The 13,267-nt window shown below is 35.2% G+C and overlaps 1 protein-coding gene across 1 annotated transcript; it reads right to left on the bottom strand.

The window, feature by feature from the left end:
- LOC128202700 (sperm-associated antigen 7 homolog) lies at nucleotides 1–12,853 on the bottom strand. Its single transcript, XM_052903769.1, has 7 exons — nucleotides 12,701–12,853; nucleotides 11,994–12,061; nucleotides 11,779–11,867; nucleotides 11,408–11,492; nucleotides 5,548–5,637; nucleotides 1,563–1,713; nucleotides 1–1,337 (listed from the first exon to the last, which is right to left on the bottom strand). Exons 1-7 carry the CDS (start codon nucleotides 12,777–12,779, stop codon nucleotides 1,207–1,209), a joined length of 693 nt encoding a protein of 230 aa, XP_052759729.1. The 5' UTR covers nucleotides 12,780–12,853; the 3' UTR covers nucleotides 1–1,206.
- Between the last annotated feature and the right edge of the window lie 414 nt (nucleotides 12,854–13,267).

Below are 13,267 nucleotides of genomic sequence, written 5' to 3'. Positions count from 1 at the left end.
CTTACTTATATGTATTTATTAAAAACAAGTGCAAAAATCACATACATGGTTGTGTAATAATGAGTTAACAGTACCCATATGAATAATGGCATTATGCTAGCAAAAAAATAAATTTAACAGAAGGATAACTTATTGTTGACAGTCAAGAAGGGAATTCAAACAGTCACAAAACATTGGGTTACAACATGGCAAACATGACGGAGAGATTAAAATAATGACATTACAGCTGAATCGACATCAATGCAAACATGGGTCTTGTCTCTGGAAAATGGCACTGAATATGTATAAAAACAAAAGAGCCATTATGGCCCTATATCCTTCACCTGAGTAAAACTTCGATGGTGCTCTAGACATTTCTTGAATAAAAGGGCACCAACTCTGGGGTGACTACAGCGCTTTGGCTAGTTATCACATCCAAGGAATTGTGTCCATACACATTCTGTTTAAATTTGGTGATGATTGGAGAAAATAACTCATTGTCACTGTAAATAAGTTCAAGAAGTTTGAAGTTGGTATCTTCATTGATTGTTAAACAATAAAACAATTATAAAAATATATATCTGTATGATTTATTAAATAAATAAAAATAGTCATAAAAAATATTTACTATTTTTTAATTTTGATAAAAGGGCCAAGGATCATTTCTTCCAAAATATTTTGATATCAGACCAATTGTTTTCAAAAGGTCACCTAAGGAATATTTCTATGAAAATATTCCGAAATCAGGCAAGCGGTTTCTGAAAAGAGGATTTTCAAAGATTTGCCATGGAAACCCCAGTTCCGCATAAAGCTTTTTTATTGAAAGAATCTGGAAGAAGACCACCCAGAGAACATTTCTGTGGAGTCTGGTTGAAGTTATTCTGGTGGTTTATGAAGAGAAGCTGTTTGAAGGATAATGTTGACGACTGCAGGCTTGAGGGATGGACCGACCATGTCTGAACAGACAAACCGACAACAGACAATCACCCTATCACAATTACTCGCACTTAGCACTTTGTGTGCAGCTGAACTAAAATCATACAGTCTACCTAACACATGTAATCGCATTTGTGTTTTTGGATAGAAGTTCAGCAAGAATCAATAACTGGATGTTTATTTCATCGTTGGTTTAGTTCTACAGTTAAATTAGTGTCATACTTAATAATTATTTGGCTGTTCAACCAGTGTTAGAAGAAAATGCCAAGCTAATTCTGTAAACTATAATCCTCAACTATTACTATCTTGAACCAAATTGCTTATATCATCCGAAGACTGTTCAGTTTTTAACTTTTTCTTTGCTCTGGAGTCTGCTAATACTTGTTCTACTGTCCTCCTGTCACGCTTATTTTCACTTGATACTGAAAATATAAGAAAATTCAATTAATGATGTGAATTTTTAATGCATTAAATAAACTATATTCATTAATTCACAACGATGCACCCCTCTTTATAATTTTCCTTTATAACAGATGAATGACTAAATTAATGGACTGACATAAACTAATATAAGTTCTTTAAATCCTTACAAGCACACATACATAATTATACAAGTGACATTCCAAATTAGACCATTTATTTCCTACCAAATCCGTATGATCTGTTTGTAATAGTAGACTGAGCTGCATCTTTGGCTGCAGTGTCACCAATAAGGTGTTTGTATTTGTCCCGGTAGTTTGTGCTTGGTTCAACTTTTGATACAGTGGGTTTTGACTCGGCAGCTAACCTCTCTATAGCCTGTAAGTCAAACCAAACAAGAATTCACAACACTTGTTCATAGCTGAACGGTTTTAATGGTATATAACAAGTTAGTATCTGGTAAAATGTGGCTGTATAACACAACAAGAGCTGTCATAAGACAGCGCGCTCGACTACGCCGCTTTGACTTAGAAGTGAATACAATAACGATGTAATATGTGCCTGTCAAAACCAATAAAACAATCAAATTAAAAAGTTAACAAGAATCACGATGTGACAACACCAGGTTTTTAATGATTGGCAGAAGAGATTCAGTTTCAACTGCTTTCTTCTATGTTTTGTAACAGTGACCTTGATCCTAAGGGCCCCAAACACAATCCCATGAAAATCCTTCATAAACTCTTCCTACATATCAAGTTTGGTCACAGTATGTCAACCATAACTGAAACAGTAATCTATTATTAGTAACAGTGACCTTGACTCTAGGGGGCCAAAATGCAATCTATGAAAGCTCTGCATAAACTTGTCCTATATACCAAGTTTGGTCACATTATGTCAACCCTTACTCGAGTTATTCAGTACTAACCATATTTCTTTTTTTAGCAACAGTGACCTTGACCTAGACCATAGCTCTCGGGGCCCAAAACACAATCTCAGGAAAGGTCTCTATAAACTCTTCCTATATACCAAGTTTTGTCACAATATGTAGACCCTTACTTAAGTTATTCAATACCAACCCTTTTTCTATTAATAGTAACCTTGACCTTGATCGTAGGGGCTTCAAACACATTCCCATAAAAGGTCTCCATAAACTCTACATATATACCAAGTTTGGTCTCTTTATGTCAAACCTAGCTAAAATTATTCCATACATAAGGTGACTTTTATGCTGCACTCCCACCAGCACGCCCGAACAATGGCGCAAGTCATTCAAATAACTTGTTTTCCCTTTATGAAAATGATGTTAAGAATATAAAAATGTGCCTTTCAAAAGAAATTAAAATAAAATTTTAAAAATAAATATTCAAGGGCCATAATTTGTATTTAGGGTTAAAATGGAGTTATGTTTCTTGTTGTATGATGGTCGTCAATAATTTTGCATTTTATTAAGTGCATTGAATGAAAGGTATAGAAGTTTTTTTTATAAAAATCCCAACTTGCCCTTAACTTTAACTTGCCCTAAAACTTTAACCTAAGTCAATCAGGGGCCATAACTTGTTTTAAGGATAATATGGAGTTATGTAACCTCATTGTGTGATGGTCCTGAACAATTGTGTGAAGTATTAAGTCAATTGAATGAAGGGAATAGAAGTTATTAATAAATATCCCAACCTGCCCTAAAACTTTAACCTAAGTTCCATAGTCAATCAGGGGCCATAATTTGTATAAAAGATAATATGGAGTTATCTTACCTCATTATGTGATGGCTCTGAACAACTGTGTGAAGTATTAAGTCAATTGAATGAATGGCATTGGACTTATACGTGAAACTTTAACCGGACGCCGACGCTGGGGCTAGTAGTATAGCCCTCCTTATTCTTCGAATAGTCAAGCTAAAAATAAATAAAAAGAGTTTTGTATAAATTTTACCTTTTAAATCACTCTCTAACCCTAATAATGTTCAGAAATACAATTCCTCTTCTACCCTGACAATGTTAAAGAATACACAGACCCAGCAATGTTCAAGGATAAAACTCCCCTCTAACCCTGGTAAGGATAAAACTCCCCTCTAACCCTGGTAAGGATAACACTCCCCTCTAACCCTGGTAAAACTCCCAGTCCTCCCTGGCAATATTCAGGAATACAACTCCCACATTACCTAGCTAATTTCAGGAAAATCGATCAACTTGTATGTTGGCAATGTTGAAGAATACAAACCCTACATGCCCTTGCAATGTTAAGGATCACAACCCCCCCACCTACCCTGGCTATGATAAGGAATACAGCCACCCACCTACCCTGGCAACGGTAAGGAATACAACCCCAACCTTCCCTGGCTATGAAAAGAAATACAACCACCACCTACCCTGGCTATGTTCAAAAAGACAACTTCGCTCAAACCCCTGCAATGTTCAGAGTTACAGCTTCCCTCTCATCCGCAATGTTCAGGATTTCAAGAAGCCTCACACCCCTGGCAATGGTCAGAAACATAACTCCCCTTGCACCCTGGCAATGTTCATAAACAGATCTCCTTTCCCACCCTGGCAATGTTCATAAATAGAACTCCCCTCCCATCCCAGCAATGTTCATAAACATAACTCCCCTCCCACCCTAGCAATGTTCATAAACATAACTCCCCTCCCACCCCAGCAATGTTCATAAACATAACTCCCCTCCCACCCCAGCAATGTTCATAAACATAACTCCCCTCCCACCCCAGCAATGTTCATAAACATAACTCCCCTCCCACCCCAGCAATGTTCATAAACATATCTCCCCTCCCATCCCAGCAATGTTCATAAACAGAACTCCCCTCCCACCCCAGCAATGTTCATTAACAGAACTCCCCTACCATCCTGGCAATGTTCATAAACATAACTCACCTCCCACCCTAGCAATGTTCACAAACATAACTCCCCTCCCACCCCAGCAATGTTCATAAACATAACTCCCCTCCCACCCCAGCAATGTTCATAAACATAACTCCCCTCCCACCCCAGCAATGTTCATAAACATAACTCCCCTCCAACCCTGACTATGTTCATCAACCGAACTCTCCTCCCACCCTAGCAATGTTCACAAACATAACTCCCCTCCCACCCCAGCAATGTTCATAAACAAAACTCCCCTCCCACCCCAGCAATGTTCATAAACATAACTCCCCTCCCACCTCAGCAATGTTCATAAACATAAATCCCCTCCAACACCAGCAATGTTCATAAACATAACTCTCCTCCCACCCCAGCAATGTTCATAAACATAACTCCCCTCACATCCCAGCAATGTTCATAAACAGAACTCCCCTCCCACCTCAGCAATGTTCATAAACATAACTCCCCTCCCACCCAGGCAATGTTCATAAATATAACTCTCCTCCCACCCCAGCAATGTTTATAAACAGAACTCCCATCCCATCCCAGCAATATTCATAAACATAACTCCCCTCCCAACTCAGCAATGTTCATAAATATAACTCTCCTCCCACCCCGGCAATGTTTATAAACAGAACTCCCATCCCATCCCAGCAATATTCATAAACATAACTCCCCTCCCACCTCAGCAATGTTCATAAATATAACTTCCCTCCCACCCTAGAAATGTTCATAAACAGAACTCCCATCCCATCCCAGCAATATTCATAAACATAACTCCCCTCCCACCTCAGCAATGTTCATAAACATAACTCCCCTCCCACCCTGGAAATGTTCATAAACAGAACTCCCCTCCCACCCTGGCAATTTTCATAAACATAACTCCCCTCCCATCCTGGTAATGTTCATAAAAAGAACTGCCCTCCCACCCCAGCAATGTTCATAAACATAACTCCCTCCCACCCAAAATATTTTCATAAACATAACTCCCCTCCCACTCTGGCAATGTTCATAAACATAACTCCCTCCCACCCAAAATATTTTCATAAACATAACTCCCCTCCCACCCTGGCAATGTTCATAAACATAACTCCCCTTCCACCCTGGCAATGTTCATAAACATAACTCCCCTCCCACCCTGGCAATGTTCATAAACATTACTCCCTTCCCACCCTGGCAATGTTCATAGACATTACTTCCCTCCCACCCTGGCAATGTTCATAAACAGAACTCCCCTCCCACAGTGGTAATTTTCAGGAATACAACTCCCCTCCTGACCTGGCAGTGTTCAGAAACATAACTCCTCTCCCTGCAATGTTCAGCAATACAACTCCATGCCTACCCTGAGCTGGTCAGTGTGCCTGGCCTTCTCTGGATCCCACTCCTCTTCTCGCCTGTATGCCAAAAGTTCCTCGTCAGACGGTGCAAACTCCTGAACCATAGAGAAATCAACAATCAGTCAAACACAATCATCAAGCTGCAGTTAAAACATCTTAAAACTAATTGGTCTCTCACAGTTTTACTGCACTTTTCTGTACTCGAGATAAAAGATATACAAACATGTAACAGTAATTTCTTAACTCCTTGGAATCCCCTCCATGAAGGCTCCAGCTACAAGTATGTTGATCATCTATCTTGGATTTCCAGAAAACAATGCACACAATACAAAAAGATCACTCCCATTGGCATAAAACATCTTGCTAGGACCTTTCATAATTGAAAACATGTTCCTTTTCAATAGATTGTTTTAGGTTAGTTTGTTGTTGGGCTATTCCTGAGTCAGTTTAGCTAAAGGAATATAATAACAATGCAAAATATTACAGGATATTCCACAAGTGTTATTTTTCAATACAGAGTTGTTTAACCCCTAATTAAACACCATGTGCTGTATTATTAGATTTGTTGTAGGGCGTTATTATATATATGACCAACAGAAACTGAGTTCTTGAGAACACTCGTGTAGACTATAATGATCAACCTTGAAGGTAGTAAGACAGTTTACTTCTGGCTTGCAACTAAGCGCTCTTATAAAATATCAACTTTAGTAAAAAATCTTACTTTATTTCATTCCATGTCTTAGTGTTTCACAGCAAGTCAGGGTGATTTATAACAGCTTAATGGCCAAAATAACAACATTTATTGGCATGATTTTTTTTTAAATTAAAATGATAAAATCTCATTTTCATTTTTACCCAAATCAAAAAGTTACCCAAGTATGGCTTCCCAATGAGTTGGACAACCAATTACTGTAATTTATTAATAAACCAAAGTATCACACTGCAAAACATAAAAAATACATTTTTGATGTTGATATTTTTATTTTGAAAATTGAACATTTTTTTTAATGTTTTTCTTTTTTAATGTTGTTTGTGAGCAACACATTTTGGAAACAATTCTTTTTAACATGCCCTGACCTTTCCCTCATCAAATTTTAATTTCCTGTTCAAACTATCGGTGTTTGGTCATCTATGACTATGATTAAAAACTGTTGGCATCATTACCTCCCCTGCAGCCTACCCTGACATTACCATTGTTGTAATAATAACTACTGGTATATGAATTACAGCAGTGGTTTGTTGAATAAAAACAACATTTTTTTCACTTTAAATTCCTCAATATTTCATACAAGTACCATGATAATCCCCTGAAATTTATAAAAAAAACTAGCTCAAGGTTGACAGTGGAAAGCATCCATAATATTATGAGTGTGAAATTCCATGAAGGACCATGATGACCAAGTAAAAAAATTATTGTTATCAGAGTGTGTTTCTGTATTTATTCTTACATCATAAATGTAGATATTGCACAAAATTTTGCTGCATAAAAATCCCCTGGTGTAATATAAAATCCCCTGGAATTCAGACCAAAATCCCCTGGGAAGCCTCTCAGAAATATGGCATGTATGATGATTCCAAATATTTCTTTAAATCAAACTGAGGAATTAAGTATCATTTTTGTTTGTTTGCATCTTTTAACCTTCCCTTATATTTAAGCTTTTCTCAGTGACTAAATTCTGAGGTATTATGTAACATGTATAGTTTTCACAAAAACCATAACACAATGAGCTATTTGGGGGTAATTAAACTGATTTTTCAATGCACATTATATTGCAAACTACAAAGTTAATGCCAATGATTATAAATTGTTTTACAAGATCAAATATACAGTATTAACTTTCTATCAAAATTCTCAAATAATTTTGTCAAACAAATTACAGCTTAACTGTGAAATTTAGCATTCAAGTGCTAACAAAAGATCCGTCCACATATTAATTTTGGTGTGGTTAGGAAATTAAGTAATTCCATTGGCCCCTATTCATTCTTTTTTTATCCTTTTACAAATAAATATCATTGCATTTCTGACAAATGTGTGTATGTGTACCTTTTCCAATCATTGCATATTAGACAAGTGTGTATTGTTTACCTTTTCCAACATCATTGTGTATCTGACAAGTGTGTGTATGCATACCTTTTCCACATCATTGCATATCTTACAAGTGTGTGTATGTGTACCTTTTCCACATTATTGCATATCTCACAAGTGTGTATATGTGTACTTTTTCCAACATCATTGCATATCTCACAAGTGTGTGTATGTGTACTTTTTCCACATGATTGCATATCTTACAAGTGTGTGTATGTGTACCTTTTCCACATCATTGCATATCTCACAAGTGTGTGTATGTGTACTTTTTCCAACTTCATTGCATATCTTACAAGTGTGTGTATGTGTACCTTTTCCAATCATTGCATATCTCACAAGTGTGTATATGTGTACTTTTTCCAACATCATTGTATATCTCACAAGTGTGTGTATGTGTACCTTTTCCAACTTCATTGCATATCTCACAAGTGTGTGTATGTGTACCTTTTCCAACTTCATTGCATATCAGACAAATGCGTGTATGAATATCATGGTATATCAGACAAATGCTTGTATGAACATCATGGTATATCAGACAAAAGCGTGTATGAACATCATGGTATATCAGACAAATGCTTGTATGAACATCATAGTATATCAGACAAATGCGTGTATGAACATCATGGTATATCTGACAAAATGCTTGTACGTTTTCTTTTTCCATCATCATTGTATATCTGACAAATTTTATGCATGTATGTGTACGTTTTCCAACAACATTATATATCTGACAAATGTGTGTATGCATACTTTTTCCAACATCATTGTATATCTCACAAGTGTGTGTATGTGTACCTTTTCCAACATCATTATAAATCTGACAAATGTGTGTATGTGTACCTTTTCCAACATCATTGCATATCTCACAAGTGTGTGTATGTGTACCTTTTCCAACTTCATTGCATATCTCACAAGTGTGTGTATTGTGTACCTTTTCCAACTTCATTGCATATCTGACAAGTGTGTCTATGTGTACTTTTTCCAACTTCATTGCATATCTGACAAGTGTGTCTATGTGTACTTTTTCCAACATCATTATATATCTGACAAATGTGTGTATGTGTACTTTTTCCAACATCATTGTATATCTCACAAGTGTGTATGTGTACTTTTTCCAACATCATTGCATATCTGACAAGTGTGTGTATGTGTCCCTTTACCACATCATTGCATATCTGAAAATTTGTGTATGTGTCCCTTTTCCAACTTCATTGCATATCCCACAAATGTGTGTATGTGTACCTTTTCCACATCATTGCATATCTCAAAAGTGTGTGTATGTGTACCTTTTCCAACTTCATTGCATATCTCACAAGTGTGTGTATGTTTACTTTTTCCAACATCATTATATATCTGACAAATGTGTGTATGGTGCAATATAAAATCCCCTGGAATTCAGACCAAAATCTCCTGGGAAGCCTAGATCAGAAATATGGCATGTATGATGATTCCAAATATTTCTTTAAATCAAACTGAGGAATTAAGTATCATTTTTGTTTGTTTGCATCTTTTAACCTTCCCTGATATTTTAGCTTTTCTCAGTAGGCTAAAATCTGAGGTATTATGTAACATGTATAGTTTTCACAAAAAACATAACACAATGAGCTATTTGGGGGTAATTAAACTGATTTTTCAATGCACATTATATTGCAAACTACAAAGTTAATGCCAATGATTATAAATTGTTTTACAAGATCAAATATACAGTATTAACTTTCTATCAAAATTCTCAAATAATTTTGTCAAACAAATTACAGCTTAACTGTGAAATTTAGCATTCAAGTGCTAACAAAAGATCCATCCACATATTAATTTTGGTGTGGTTAGGAAATTAAGTAATTCCATTGGCCCCTATTCATTCTTTTTTTATCCTTTTACAAATAAATATCATTGCATTTCTGACAAATGTGTGTATGTGTACCTTTTCCAATCATTGCATATTAGACAAGTGTGTATTGTTTACCTTTTCCAACATCATTGTGTATCTGACAAGTGTGTGTATGCATACCTTTTCCACATCATTGCATATCTTACAAGTGTGTGTATGTGTACCTTTTCCACATTATTGTATATCTCACAAGTGTGTATATGTGTACTTTTTCCAACATCATTGCATATCTCACAAGTGTGTGTATGTGTACTTTTTCCACATGATTGCATATCTTACAAGTGTGTGTATGTGTACCTTTTCCACATCATTGCATATCTCACAAGTGTGTGTATGTGTACTTTTTCCAACTTCATTGCATATCTTACAAGTGTGTGTATGTGTACCTTTTCCAATCATTGCATATCTCACAAGTGTGTATATGTGTACTTTTTCCAACATCATTGCATATCTCACAAGTGTGTGTATGTGTACCTTTTCCAACTTCATTGCATATCTCACAAGTGTGTGTATGTGTACCTTTTCCAACTTCATTGCATATCAGACAAATGCGTGTATGAACATCATGGTATATCAGACAAATGCTTGTATGAACATCATGGTATATCAGACAAATGCGTGTATGAACATCATGGTATATCTGACAAAATGCTTGTACATTTTCTTTTTCCATCATCATTGTATATCTGACAAATTTTATGCATGTATGTGTACTTTTTCCAACAACATTATATATCTGACAAATGTGTGTATGCGTACTTTTTCCAACATCATTGTATATCTCAAAAGTGTGTGTATGTGTACCTTTTCCAACATCATTATAAATCTGACAAATGTGTGTATGTGTACCTTTTCCAACATCATTGCATATCTCACAAGTGTGTGTATGTGTACCTTTTCCAACTTCATTGCATATCTGACAAGTGTGTCTATGTGTACTTTTTCCAACTTTATTGCATATCTGACAAGTGTGTCTATGTGTACTTTTTCCAACATCATTATATATCTGACAAATGTGTGTATGTGTACTTTTTCCAACATCATTGTATATCTCACAAGTGTGTGTATGTGTACTTTTTCCAACATCATTGCATATCTGACAAGTGTGTGTATGTGTCCCTTTACCACATCATTGCATATCTGAAAATTTGTGTATGTGTCCCTTTTCCAACTTCATTGCATATCCCACAAATGTGTGTATGTGTACCTTTTCCACATCATTGCATATCTCAAAAGTGTGTGTATGTGTACCTTTTCCAACTTCATTGCATATCTCACAAGTGTGTGTATGTTTACTTTTTCCAACATCATTATATATCTGACAAATGTGTGTATGCGTACTTTTTCCAACTTCATTGTATACCTCACAAGTGTGTGTATGCGTACTTTTCCAACATCATTGCATATCTGACAAGTGTGTCTTATGTGTACCTTTAGCACATCATTGCATATCTGAAAATTTGTGTATGTGTCCCTTTTTCACATCATTGCATATCCGACAAATGTGTGTATGTGTCCCTTTTCCACATCATTGCATATCTGACAAATGTGTGTATGTGTACTTTTTCCACATCATTGCATATCTGACAAATGTGTGTATGTGTACTTTTTCCACATCATTGCATATCCGACAAATGTGTGTATGTGTCCCTTTTCCACATCATTGCATATCTGACAAGTGTGTATGTGAACCTTTTCCAACATCATTACATATCTCACAAGTGTGTGTATGTGCACTTTTTCCACATCATTGCATATCTGACAAATGCATGTATGGGTACTTTTTACATATCATTGCATAAACTGACTGGTGTGTACATCTGTACCTTTAACCTCATTACTGCATATTTGACAAGTTAGTGTACTTGTACTTTTTACAACAACAATGTACCTTTTTCCACATCATTACATATCTGTCTTTTTCTTCCAGGCCAAATGAGAAGGATGCAAGTCCAGCAATGTCTGCTACTTCATGCCTGTAACAAATATCTGTTATTAAAATATCTTAAATAAAACTTCCTGTAAAAGTATCTACAGGTAATATGAAAAAAGCAAGGTCAATTGAAATATCTAATATTATAAATAAGCTCCCCCAGAGTTTTTTACTGTATAGTATATACCATCTTAAAATGAATATAATAATTTTGTAAACAATTTTATAAAAATATTAATAAATATGCCCACAAAACTATGGACCAGGTAAATATCAACCAGCATTTTTCCAGTTTGTGGCGTTAATATAATTAATCTAGATGGGCGTACACGATCGCTCTATATGTTTTGTCCATCGGATCAAGCTGCAGCTTCTCCTGTCTGCCATCCTTGATGAACTCATTGATTTTAGATTGTATCTGGAAATTATAAAAATAAACAAGTTAAAAAAGGTCTAATAAGTTTTCATTATACTTTAAGATCAATTTCAATATAACTTTCAAAGTAATGTACTATATTATAAATGATCGGCTGAATTACAACACCTTTTCCCTGAATTCATGTAATTTCTTCTTCTCCACTTTCTGCTGCTTTTCAATCTGTTCTTGTTGAGCTAGAATCAGTATGAACAAAAATATCAATTTGTTAGTCAATGAATCCATACCACTACTGTAATGATATGATAAATCATAGACATACAAATAATAATTCTTTATTAAAAATAATATGTCTTTGCATAAACCAAACTTTATTAAGTTGCTTATGTAAGGGAATAGGGAACAATTTAACCATGTGGGCAAATTTGCCCCTTGTTTATATTTGGACGCACTTGTATGGCAATTGAGAAATTAAGAAAAAAGAATATTTTTATTGAAATGGCAACAGTTTTTGTTGAAAAGTACATAAGACATAATGATGAAGTTAATATTACTGACATATGATATCAACTCAAGAATTTCAAAACACTCTTATTCATTTAGCGATATTATGCTGCAGTTAGTTCAGGAAAATAATTTTCCTTTCAAATATTTTTTGTCATACCAGTAGTCAGAAAACATTTAAACTGTACATAGTCATGTTTGTTTCATTCTAAAATCACCGCTAATCAAAAATGTGAAATTGAATAATAACAATATTTCAGCTGAATGTCATTTCGCTTTTCAAATAAGTTCTAAATACTAAGCGTAAAACATTAATGGGTCGACTTTAGAGGTTACGAATAAGTAAATGACATATATTTGTATTCGTTTACCTTTCCTCTTCTTCTTCTCTTCAATACTGATTGACGGAGGCTTTTGCATCGTTCCCAAAATGGAACCAAGGAGATCCATAATGTGTTTAGTAACAAATCAAAAAGGAGAAAAACTATTGTCACTAACCCCAGTCAAAAACATTTGATAGTTAAGTAAGCCACATAGCTCAAATTGGACAAAACGGCCATAATGTACTGTAACGTAACGTATGACAACGGTAACAGTAAACTTGTTAACAAGCTTGTTTCTGGTCACACGAACTACAAAAGAAGGGGTGAGTTCAAGATACGAGATACAAGACTCTTTTATTTTAAAGTACTAAGAGTATATGATCTAAAAAAAAACAAAAACACATTAGCCCAATGAGCTATCTTGTATACAGATCAGAACAGTATACCAGTACAGTACAGTATGTCGAGTAAGGTGTTGATACATACACATGTAATGTGTGACTGTCCTACTTACTGTACTTAGGTATTATTATTATTGCAAATGGTATGTATTAAAATTTAATACGAAAACATAAGTAAACATGAATATAATACATCAATTTATCACATCAATAC

This window comes from Mya arenaria, chromosome 9 (genome assembly GCF_026914265.1).
Source record: "Mya arenaria isolate MELC-2E11 chromosome 9, ASM2691426v1".
Classification (NCBI taxonomy): domain Eukaryota; kingdom Metazoa; phylum Mollusca; class Bivalvia; order Myida; family Myidae; genus Mya; species Mya arenaria.
The sequence above is the reverse complement of the archived record's forward strand: the minus strand, read 5'-3'. Positions and strand labels throughout refer to the sequence as shown.

Coding starts and splice junctions, on each gene's coding strand:
- LOC128202700 (XM_052903769.1), bottom strand. CDS start 12,779: ATGGATCTCCTTGGTTCCATTTTGGGAACGATGCAAAAGCCTCCGTCA. Junction 12,062..12,700: donor AGAGAAGAAGAAGAGGAAAG/GTAAACGAATAC, acceptor TACTGATTCTAG/CTCAACAAGAACAGATTGAA. Junction 1,714..5,547: donor GGCACACTGACCAGCTCAGG/GTAGGCATGGAG, acceptor TTTGACTTACAG/GCTATAGAGAGGTTAGCTGC.